At 48.7% G+C, this 12,471-nt stretch overlaps 1 protein-coding gene across 1 annotated transcript in view; it reads right to left on the bottom strand.

The window, feature by feature from the left end:
- Nucleotides 1–6,456, bottom strand: part of LOC123773700 (uncharacterized) — a 510,416-nt gene extending 503,960 nt beyond the window's left edge. Inside the window, exon 1 of the mRNA XM_069312488.1 lies at nucleotides 6,123–6,456. Coding sequence (XP_069168589.1) covers nucleotides 6,123–6,146 — 24 coding nt within the window. The 5' untranslated portion in view covers nucleotides 6,147–6,456. The remainder of the gene's footprint in view (nucleotides 1–6,122) is intronic.
- Between the last annotated feature and the right edge of the window lie 6,015 nt (nucleotides 6,457–12,471).

Here is a 12,471-nt window from a genome sequence, read left to right as displayed (position 1 = left end):
AGGGACCATTCTCAAGTCGATTGTAACTTGAGAATGGTCCAGGACGGACCGGAACGTCGTCGTCCCTTCACCTTCTAGTGTGTGGTCTGGTCAACCCCAACTATACATGATAGTTCACCCCCGTTAACTGCAACCCTCATATACGTTATTGTGACAACACAACATTCATATTTGACAGTAGATTATTCTGATGGATCTGTGAGTCGGAATGCAAGATAGGCTCCATGGGCGACCTACACCACCGTGGGTGAGGCTCCCAGCCTCCACCACCGTGGGTGAGGCTCCCAGCCATCACCACCGTGGGTGAGGCTCCCAGCCTCCACCACCGTGGGTGAGGCTCCCAGCCTCCACCACCGTGGGTGAGGCTCCCAGCCTCCACCACCGTGGGTGAGGCTCCCAGCCTCCACCACCGTGGGTGAGGCTCCCAGCCATCACCCACCAATTTACTCCCAAGAGAATTACTTCAAAACAAGGCTGGAAAAACACTAGCGTCAGATCCTCACACACTACACCCAGTTAATGTACAGTAAGTGTACTACACTATACGGCCACCCGTCCATGTGTAGTACTATTGAACCATATCCTCACGGTGAGCCTACTGTGCACAGTACAGTGAGCCTAGTACACCGTAACTACTGAGAATAAACCTATACCTTCGCATCAAGAACATGTATACACAAATATGAAAATCCTTCTTCAATCTATCCCACAGAGGCGACACGGCCAATATAAACGAAGGTGAAAATAGCCTAAGCTACATTACGGGCTCACCATAGCCCGTGCTACTTGTTCTATTCTGAGTAGCTGAATCTAAAACAACAACAACCTAAGCTACTCTATCCCTTTGAGATGTATTTTCTTGTCTTAATAAACATACGCGAACTTGAACACACACATATATTCGCATTTTAAAGTTAGGAACTACGAGGGAATCTCGAAAGATGGAAGCCGACTATTAAGACAATAACCTTGAGGAAACAATAATTCCTAACCTTGGAAAGGCTACAATGTTAGACTTCCACAGTTTACAGTGTCTCGCAGGTGTCTCAGTGTCTGACTGTGTATGACAGTGTCTGACAGTGTCTGACAGTGTCTGACAGTGTCTGACATTGTCTGACAGTGTCTGACAGTGGCTGACATTGTCTGACAGTGTCTGACATTGTCTGACAGTGTCTGACAGTGTCTGACATTGTCTGACAGTGTCTGACATTGTCTGACAGTGTCTGACAGTGGCTGACATTGTCTGACAGTGGCTGACATTGTCTGACAGTGTCTGACAGTGTCTGACATTGCCTGACAGTGTCTGACAGTGTCTGACATTGTCTGACAGTGTCTGACAGTGGCTGACATTGTCTGACAGTGGCTGACATTGTCTGACAGTGTCTGACATTGTCTGACAGTGTCTGACAGTGTCTGACATTGTCTGACAGTGTCTGACAGTGGCTGACATTGTCTGACAGTGTCTGACAGTGCCTGACATTGTCTGACAGTGTCTGACAGTGCCTGACATTGTCTGACAGTGTCTGACAGTGCCTGACATTGTCTGACAGTGGCTGACAGTGCCTGACATTGTCTGACAGTGGCTGACAGTGTCTGACATTGTCTGACAGTGGCTGACAGTGCCTGACATTGTCTGACAGTGGCTGACAGTGTCTGACATTGTCTGACAGTGCCTGACATTGTCTGACAGTGCCTGACAGCCATAAGCAAGGCATGTCTACCAGGCTCCTCCACTAACCCACACAATAAGCAGGTTACCGGATCGTAATATAAGCAGTGACACTCTAATTGATGATTAGTTAGGTAGTTAGCGGGATATAATGGGCTTGTTGGGTGGATAAGTCCCCTCAGCCTCCCCTCCCACCTGTGTATAACCTCTCCCCTCACTGACGTATCTCCCCCCCCCTACCAGGTGTTCCCCAATAACCCCCCACCCATCCCCTTTCCCTCAGTCCTCCACCAAACTACACCTAGAAGGAGTGCCGGACCAACCGAGCCGTGGTGGATATGTGGGCCTGCGGGCCGCTCCAAGCAACAGCTTGGTGGATTCACGACCCGCTCCTGGAGGTCACGTAACCTACGACCCCCTCCTGGAGGTACCAGTTCGGGTACCAGTCACGTGGTTCGCCATTGCGCTAGAGGTGGGGGGGGGGGGCGGCTGGTGGAGTGAGTTACAGCAGAGTGACAAGGTAGAATGTTGTTGTTATAGATTCATCTACTCGGAACAAGTTGCAAGTAGCACGGGCTATGGTGAGCCCGTAGCGGACTTACCTGGCACTGGAGCGGTGCCCTGCTCGAGGTAGAATGAACGCCCCCACCATAATATAGAGTGAAGAGAGTGCGTGAGTACTGCCACCACCCCCAGAGTGCTGTATTGGTGCACTCCTTGTCATTACCGGGGGACGTGCTCTCTCATACTCACGTGCACAACGCCTAGGGCCAGATTCACGAAGCACTTACGAACGTGTACGTCTTTCCTCAATCTTTGACGGCTTTGGTTACATTTATTAAACAGTTTACAAGCATGAAAACTTGCCAATCAACTGTTGATATTGTTATAAACAGCCTCCTGGTGCTTCGGAGCTCATTAACTGTTTAATAGTTGTAAACAAAGCCGCCAAAGATTGAGAAAAGATGTACAGGTTCGTAAGTGTTTGCGTATCTGCTTCGTGAATCTGGCCCCCTAGAGTGCACTGGTGGAAGTGTTACGTGCTGTTACGTGTAGAGGAGTTGGGTATGACGCCGAAGACGGGTTGTTGTTTAAGATCTACTGGGAACTAAAAGTCCCAAGTAGCACGGGCTATGGTGAGCCCGTAGTGGACTTACCTGGCACAGGAGCGGGGCTGAAACTTGCGAAGGCGGGTGTTGTTGTTTCAGATTTAGCTACTCAGGACGAAGTGTCCATGTAGCACCGGCTATGGTGAGCCCGTAAGCGAAGGTGGGGGGGGAGGTGGTGTTGTTATACAGTGTTGGGCCGTGTGAGTGTGTCAGTAGTGTGATGCGAGGCCTTGACCCCCCTCACCCTCACCCCCCCTTACACCCCCACCCCCAACACCCCCCCCCCCCTAACCCCCAACACATCCTCCCTTCCCACGTGTTTTTCCAACCTCAAAAACAAATCCAACCTGCCCTTCAAAACCTTCAGTCCACAGCCTGCCTTCACCACTTTCCCTCCTGCCCCTTACCCACACACACCCCTGCCTTCAGGCGCCCTCCCCGAAGGCAGGTTACCCACCTATAGCTACCCATCCCACCCCCACCCTACCCCAAGCCTCAAATAATATTCCCTCCCCCCAACCCGTTCTCGCACTTGCTTATAATCAATATTGGCTTATTTAATAAGTGCATATGTGACATACTAATTGATTGTAAATATTTTAGTTTACCTTGAAAAGCTTCATAGAAAACACCGACCTAACCTAACCTTCTTAGTATGTTAAGATAAGCATCTTATTGCTTCTTAATTACAATTATTACTTAATCTATCAACCCCTCCCGCATCTTCCTACCCTCCCATTGTCCTAGTATATCCTGCCACATCCTTATCCTGTCATTGTATTCTACTGTATCCAAGGATGTGGAAATCATCTTGCTCTTCGCTACAAGGGCCAATATCAACACAACTATGATTGCATGTAATGACCTCAAACACATCACATCATCAGAGTTGTGGGGCATTTGCTAACGGGGGTTCTCTCTCTGCTGGACAACCGGCTGTGGTAAACCGCTCTGTTTTAAGTCTTTATTAGAGCACTAAATCGCCCGCTAAAGTGTCTTGTGTAGGCCTACTGAGTGTATTCGACAGCCGACAGCTACAGTAAGGCGGGGCTCAAGAGTTAGCGCTTAACCTTTCTAGAATAAGTTTGGAGAGTGTATTTAGTTTTGAACAGGCAAACACCGGTAATTCTAGTACTGGGTTACGAACCCCGGTACCTCTGGTAGTGGTTCACCCCTCCCGGTAATTCTACAGGAATAAAGGGACCAATATCCGGCCGCACAGGAAAAAAATAATTCCGGAAATCGACTACTGCCGCAGGGACGCCGCCGCTGCTGCTGCTGGTGGGGACGCAAGCGGGAGAGGCGCCGGCCCGCGCTGATATCTTTGATAACGGAGGCTGTAGACGCCACAAACAGCTCTGATGCTATCTTGTTGTGTGGGAGATATCCCACACAAAGGTGGCAGAGAGAGAGAGAGAGAGAGAGAGAGAGAGAGAGAGAGAGAGAGAGAGAGAGAGAGAGAGAGAGAGAGAGAGAGAGAGAGAGAGAGAGAGAGAGAGAGAGAGAGAGAAATGGTATTGTGTGGGAGTCATAACATACACGACATGTAACACGCCAGACGTACGACGAGTTATAACGAGCACATATAACACTCAGTGACAACCCTGCCAGACGTACGACGAGTCATAACGAGCACATATAGCACTCAGTGACAACGCCGCCAGACGTACGACGAGTCATAACGAGCACATATAGCACTCAGTGACAACGCCGCCAGACGTACGACGAGTCATAACGAGCACATATAGCACTCAGTGACAACCCCGCCAGACGTACGACGAGTCATAACGAGCACATATAACACTCAGTGACAACCCTGCCAGACGTACGACGAGTTATAACGAGCACATATAGCACTCAGTGACAACCCTGCCAGACGTACGACGAGTCATAACGAGCACATATAACACTCAGTGACAACCCTGCCAGACGTACGACGAGTTATAACAAGCACATGTAGCACTCAGTGACAACCCTGCCAGACGTACGACGAGTCATAACGAGCACATATAGCACTCAGTGACAACGCCGCCAGACGTACGACGAGTCATAACGAGCACATATAGCACTCAGTGACAACGCCGCCAGACGTACGACGAGTCATAACAAGCACATATAGCACTCAGTGACAACCCTGCCAGACGTAAGACGACATTGCAAGCACTGGTACTGACCAGACCTCGCAAGACTACGAACACCTCGAACCCACAATGCCACTACAATCACTGCCTACGATCACAGTGCCTACGATCACTGTTGATTTCACCCACACTCCCACCAGCTAGCTTTCCCGGTCATCAAATATCATAACTACAGTTTTCTAACTTTTAGAAATACTTTTCCACAACAGTTCACTGACTTAAGAAATCAACTGAATAACACGTAATTTATTCTGTAAAATATATATAACATGAGACACGTGACACAGTCAGTGCCGTGACCGATAGCAGGCATGAGTAAGACTTTGACACAGTAAGTGCCGTGACCGATAGCAGGCATGAGTAAGACTGTGACACAGTCAGTGCCGTGACCGATAGCAGGCATGAGTAAGACTGTGCAGCCCGTCTTCCAAAAATGGGGTGGTAAATGTAAGAAGACAAATAAGTGCAATTATGTACTATTCATAGCAGTTAGGAATTGTACTTATTTTCACTTAGTATTAAATCGTACTGTTAGATATATTGTGAATATTTGAGTTTACCTGAAAAACTGAATAGAAAACCACAACCTCACCTAACTGTCTTAGTTTTTGAAGATAATAATTTTATTGCTTCTTAATTACAATTAGTGCTTAACTTATAGCTATATTGATATTACAGTTTTATAAAACTAATAAAACAAAACTAAAATATATCAATAAATTGTAAAGTAACTCAGGATATTTTAAAATTTTGTATAAAGTCTATATTGTTTAATTAACCTGAAAAAGAAATTCCTGATATTTAAAACTTGTGTATCGTAAGTCGAAATTGAAAACGTCATCCTAAAATTCTGAGTGACTTAACAGAAAACGAGAATTATTAAAGCGGGGGAGGGAGTTGGGTCAATGTAACAGCCCCATAAGTGCAATTATGCACTGCTTATTACAGTAAGAAAGTGTACTTATTACACTTAGTATTAAATCGTACTGTCAATTCGGAGGATGGGTTGGACTGTGACACAGTAAGTGCCGTGACCGATAGCAGGCATGAGTAAGACTGTGACACAGTAAGTGCCGTGACCGATAGCAGGCATGAGTAAGCCTGTGACACAGTAAGTGCCGTGACCGATAGCAGGCATGAGTAAGACTGTGACACAGTAAGTGCCGTGACCGATAGCAGGCATGAGTAAGACTGTCAACTTACCTGCACCACATTGGCCAGCAGCATATTGGTGTACTAGGAGACGTCCGGTGGTGAAATGGTGTACCACAAGGCGTCCGCTGGTGACCTGGCTTGCTTGACAACCTTCTCCACCCATGTCCACTCTCTTCATTCCCACATTCTCCACAGTGAAAGCATCGTACAGGACGCTTTCACTGTATATTATCAACTTAAAATATCGTATTTCCTCGACTGTAATTGTCCAGTTGGTACAAATTAAAGTGATGGATTCTTAAGGCGTGATGAACAAGGCGAGTGTCATAGATCCATGTGGTGAACACTATCAGGGGTCACACACTATAGCCACAGTGGCAAGGATAATCACTGTGTGGTGGAGATTTCAACTGAAGGTGCATCACTGATCCAACATGGAATCATGGCCTGGAAGAGAAGACATTATGTGGTTACGTTCACAGTGTGTGGTAACCTAAAGAGCGGTCTAGTTTAATTTGGGGAGAAGGGTATTCACATCTTCACACTAACTCCTAAGTTTCCAGGCTCGCTCGTAGATATTCACACTACCTTTCAGACCTTCACACTCACTCAGAGACCTTCACATCCACTCCAAGACCTTCACACTCACTCCAAGACCTTCATACTCCCTTTCTAACCCTCACACTCACTCCAAGACCTTCACACTCACTCCAAGACCTTCATACTCACTCAGAGACCTTCACACTCACTCCAAGACCTTCACACTCACTCCAAGACCTTCACACTCACTCCTAGACGTTCACACTCACTCCAAGACCTTCATACTCACTTTCTGACCTTCACACTCACTCCTAGACTTTCACACTCCAGCAGGTCCACCTTACTCTACCACCACCACACCCGTTGGACATGTGGTGGAGAGAGTGGGCTGACAAAAGCCTTCTACAGGCCGGGTGTGCCTCTGGTCAAGCCTCCAGCCAGGGCAGCCTCTCGGACAATAGACACCAGAGTCCACTTCTCTGTAGGGAGCGGCTGGCCACCTCTCTCACTCACCAACTCTTCTTTTTTCTTACTCCATCCAAATGGTCGACTGTATCTTCCTCTAGAGTGAATGTGGGGGCGGGGGGGGGGGAATGTACTCACCTATTTAGCCCTGCAGGATCAAGCTTTAGTTCTTGGACACCCATCTTTCTAGATGCCGGTTGTCTAATGCAATGACTCCTGACATATTTCCCTATCATATCTACTTTTAAAATTATGTATAGAGTTTGTTTCTACAATTTCTTGGACCCCCGCCTTTCTAATCAATTTATCTTTCCTCTATTCTGTCTATTACATATATTTCTCTTACACACGCATACACATTCCCAGGAAGCAGTCCGTGGCAGCTGTCTAACTCCCAGGTGTGTGTAATTACCTAAGTGTAATTACCTAAGTGTAGTTACAGGATGAGAGCTACGCTCGTGGTGTCCCGTCTTCCCAGCACTCTTTGTCATATAACGCTTTGAAACTACTGACGGTCTTGGCCTCCACCACCTTCTCACTTAACTTGTTCCAACCGTCTACCACTCTATTTAACACTATTCAGTGTGTGTAATTACCTAAGTGTGTGTGTGTGTGTGTGTGTGTGTGTGTGTGTGTGTGTGTGTGTGTGTGTGTGTGTGTGTGTGTGTGTGTGTGTGTGTGTGTGTACTCACCTAGTTGTACTCACCTAGTTGTGCTTGCGGGGGTTGAGCTCTGGCTCTTTGGTCCCGCCTCTCAACTGTCAATCAACAGGTGTACAGATTCCTGAGCCTACTGGGCTCTATCATATCTACACTTGAAACTGTGTATGGAGTCAGCCTCCATCACATCACCTCCTAATGCATTCCATTTGTCAACCACTCTGACACTAAAAAAGTTCTTTCTAATATATCTGTGGCTCATTTGGGCGCTCAGTTTCCACCTGTGTCCCCTTGTGCGTGTGCCCCTTGTGTTAAATAGCCTGTTTTTATCTACCCTATCAATTCCCTTGAGAATCTTGAATGTAGTGATCATGTCCCCTCTAACTCTTCTGTCTTCCAGCGAGTGTGTGTGTGTGTGTTTACTAGTTGTGTTTACTAGTTGTGTTTTTGCGGGGGTTGAGCTTTGCTCTTTCGGCCCGCCTCTCAACTGTCAATCAACTGTTTTACTAACTACTTTTTTTTCTTTTTTTCTTTTTTTTCTTTCTTTTCCCCACACCACACACACCCCAGGAAGCAGCCCGTGACAGCTGACTAACTCCCAGGTACCTATTTACTGCTAGGTAACAGGGGCACATAGGGTGAAAGAAACTTTGCCCATTTGTTTCTGCCTCGTGCGGGAATCGAACCCGCGCCACAGAATTACGAGTCCTGCGCACTATCCACCAGGCTACGAGGCCCCCGACGAGGCCCCCTGTGTGTGTGTGTGTGTGTGTGTGTGTGTGTGTGTGTGTGTGTGTGTGTGTGTGTGTGTGTGTGTGTGTGTGTGTGTGTGTGTGTGTGTGTATTCACCTAGTTGTATTCACCTAGTTGTGTTTGCGGGGGTTGAGCTTTGCTCTTTCGGCCCGCCTCTCAACTGTCAATCAACTGTTTACTAACTACTTTTTTTTCCACCACACACACACACACCCAGGAAGCAGCCCGTGACAGCTGACTAACTCCCAGGTACCTATTTACTGCTAGGTAACAGGGGCATTCAGGGTGAAAGAAACTTTGCCCATTTGTTTCTGCCTCGTGCGGGAACGTGTGTGTGTGTGTGTGTGTGTGTGTGTGTGTGTGTGTGTGTGTGTGTGTGTGTGTGTGTGTGTGTGTGTGTGTGTGTGTGTGTGTGTGTGTGTGTGTGTGTGTGTGTGTGTGTGTGCGCGTGTGTGTGTCGTCACAGATACTGTCTTAGAGGTCGGGGGGGGGGTGGTTCAGACCATGAGTGCCGCCATTGTTCCCAAATAACCGCGACAATACACCATTACTTGTCGCCCACGCCCTCATCAACAGCCTTAAGAACAGCAATTAGTGAGGTGTGTGTTTAGCGATGTGGTAACACAAATACGGGCTCACCATAGCCCGTGCTACTTGGAACTTTTTGTTCCAAGTAGCGAATCTTGAACATAACAACATGGTAATACTGTCGCTAAGCAGTATACTGCACTGTTGCGCTCACAGTCACTATACACTATACACTATAGCACCATCACTGTCACTGCACAGTATGATATAGCACCATTACTGTCATTATGCAGTGCACTTTTAACACCATCACTGTCACTACACCGTTAACTGTAGCACAAGCACTCACTGCACTGTACACTGTAACTTATACACTGTCACTGCGCCGTACACTAGCACCAACACTGTCACTGCACTGAACACTGTAATACCAACACTGTCACTGCACTGAACACTGTAATACCAACACTGTCACTACACAATACACTGTAGCTTCCACACTGTCACTGCACCGTACACTGTAGCACCAACAGTGAAGCACCAACACTGTCACTGCACTGTACACTGTAATACCAACACTGTCACTACACAATACACTGTAGCTTCCACACTGTCACTGCACCGTACACTGTAGCACCAACAGTGAAGCACCAACACTGTCACTGCACTGTACACTGTAATACCAACACTGTCACTACACAATACACTGTAGCTTCCACACTGTCACTGCCCCTTACACCATTCCGCCAACACTGCCATTACACAGTACACTGTAGCACCAACACTACCATACAGTACAGTGCAGCTCCAACACTTTTACTAACTGTACACTGTAGCAATCACACTACTACACAGTACACTGTAAAACCAACACTGTCACTGCACTGTATACTGAAATTAAGAGTATAATTTTATTGTGGATTCCGTTTCAGTGTGTCCTGGAATTATCAAGCTTCCCAAGACCATCTACTGACTTGGATGCAATCTTGAGGTTATCTTGAGATGATTTCGGGGCTTAGCGTCCCCGGCGGCCCGGTCCTCGACCAGATCTTTTTCTTACCTACCCCTAGGAAGCAGGCCGTAGCAGCTCTCTAGCTCCCAGGTACCTATTTACTGCTTGTAACCCCACAACAGTCGACTAACTCCCGGGTACCTATTTTACTACCAGGTGGACAAGAAAAAACGTGCCCAACCGTTTCTGTCCTATCCGGGAAATGGTCCCCCGGTTGTGAGTTGAGGACAATAGACCAGAGTGGAAATCAAACAGGATATTAGATTCAAATCAGGTTTTTCCTTCCCACAGAAGACTTTAACAAGTTTTCCCCTTGAAGATAATCTGTATATATAACTTTCTACTACTGTTGTTCTGACCTAAAACTGTGTAAACGGTCTGTAGGATTACTGTCATTAAGTGTCATTGTTTTTGAATGTGAAAAATGCAAGCATTTATCGAGACAGGCCATGACCCTTCGTGTCTTGGAAGAGCCTTGAAGCCACGCGTAATAAATGGTTAATGACTTCATCAACACCTCAAAAACACTTAATGCACCCTCAAAAAAGCTTATTCCGTCCACAGAAATATTCGGTACAGTTATCAGCACTAGTTTTATCACGAATTACGGCACTTAAAAACATCCACTCGCAGGAATAGTGTTTTGATTGGGGGGAAAAATCTTTCAAGACAGTCCTTCATCCCAGTGAAGGCTGAGTGGGTCTCCACCCGCGACATACTTGCCTGCTCCGACACCTGAACCACACTGACTGCTGCTCCTGCTCCCTCACCCCCCTACACCTTGCCTCACCACCTCCCTCGCCTCATCCCGCGTAGGATCCCACGCTTAAGAACCTCTTCATCCGCGGGGTAGGGGATGGGGGCTGGAAATTGTCTACAAGATCCCATCCAAGGACGTTAATCTTTTTTCTGCTTGAGCAATGAAGGAAAGCTTTCGTGTTGGATCTGTGTGTAGTTGACAGGTTCCCCGTGGGAACTGAGTCGACCATCTTCACAACGCTAGGAGCCGGTCGGCTGAGCGGACAGCACGCTGGACTTGTGATCCTGTGGTCCCGGGCGCCGGCGAGAAACAATGGGCAGAGTTTCTTTCACCCTATTCTTCTGTTACCTAGCAGTAAAATAGGTATACCTGGGTGTTAGTCAGCTGTCACGGGCTGCTTCCTGGGGGTGGAGGCCTGGTCGAGGACCGGGCCGCGGGGACACTAAAGCCCCGAAATCATCTCAAGATAACCTCAAGATAACGTTGTGAAGGGAAGGTGATGCTATCCTGCTGGAAATTTATACTGAAATTGAAATGGGAATACACAAAAAATAAAATCAGCTGTGGCGAATAGGTTAAGTGTTTCAGTAACTCTGATTGTCAGTGAGTGCGGTCACTCACGCACCTGAGTGTTGATTGAGTGAAGCAGGAAGGGTAGAAGAAGGAAGTGGGAAGAGATAGGCAAGAAAGTCGATAAGGACAACCGGGAAATGGGTAGAGAAAGTTGAGGCAAAGAGTGAGGGAGAAAGAAATGGACGATAGAGAGGGAGAGGTGGAGCCCTGAGGGAGAGGGACCATGGGAGGGGATAGATGGAAGGGGGGGGGGATGGGAGGGGGACGTGGGAGAAACGGACGCGGGGGAATAGGTAGGGGGGGAGGATAGTGAGACGTTAGCCGGAAGGGAGAAGATGTATGGAAGATTACGACGGTAGTGGACCTCCACACCTGCCTGGGAGGACCACCACACCTGCCTGGGTGGACCACCACACCTGCCTGGGTGGACCACCACACCTGCCTGGGAGGACCACCACACCTGCCTGGGTGGACCACCACACCTGCCTGGGTGGACCACCACACCTGCCTGGGAGGAGGACCACCACACCTGCCTGGGAGGACCACCACACCTGCCTGGGAGGACTACCACACCTGCCTGGGAGGACTACCACACCTGCCTGGGAGGAGGACCACCACACCTGCCTGGGAGGACTACCACACCTGCCTGGGAGGACCACCACACCTGCCTGGGAGGACTACCACACCTGCCTGGGAGGACCACCACACCTGCCTGGGAGGACTACCACACCTGCCTGGGAGGACTACCACACCTGCCTGGGAGGACTACCACACCTGCCTGGGAGGACTACCACACCTGCCTGGGAGGACCACCACACCTGCCTGGGAGGACTACCACACCTGCCTGGGAGGACCACCACACCTGCCTGGGAGGACTACCACACCTGCCTGGGAGGACCACCACACCTGCCTGGGAGGACTACCACACCTGCCTGGGAGGACTACCACACCTGCCTGGGAGGACCACCACACCTGCCTGGGAGGACTACCACACCTGCCTGGGAGGACCACCACACCTGCCTGGGAGGACTACCACACCTGCCTGGGAGGACCACCACACCTGCCTGGGAGGACTACCACACCTGCCTGGGAGGACCACCACACCTG

The sequence above is a fragment of the Procambarus clarkii genome, chromosome 72, assembly GCF_040958095.1.
Source record: "Procambarus clarkii isolate CNS0578487 chromosome 72, FALCON_Pclarkii_2.0, whole genome shotgun sequence".
Lineage (NCBI taxonomy): Eukaryota > Metazoa > Arthropoda > Malacostraca > Decapoda > Cambaridae > Procambarus > Procambarus clarkii.
This window is presented reverse-complemented; position numbering and strand designations above follow the sequence as displayed.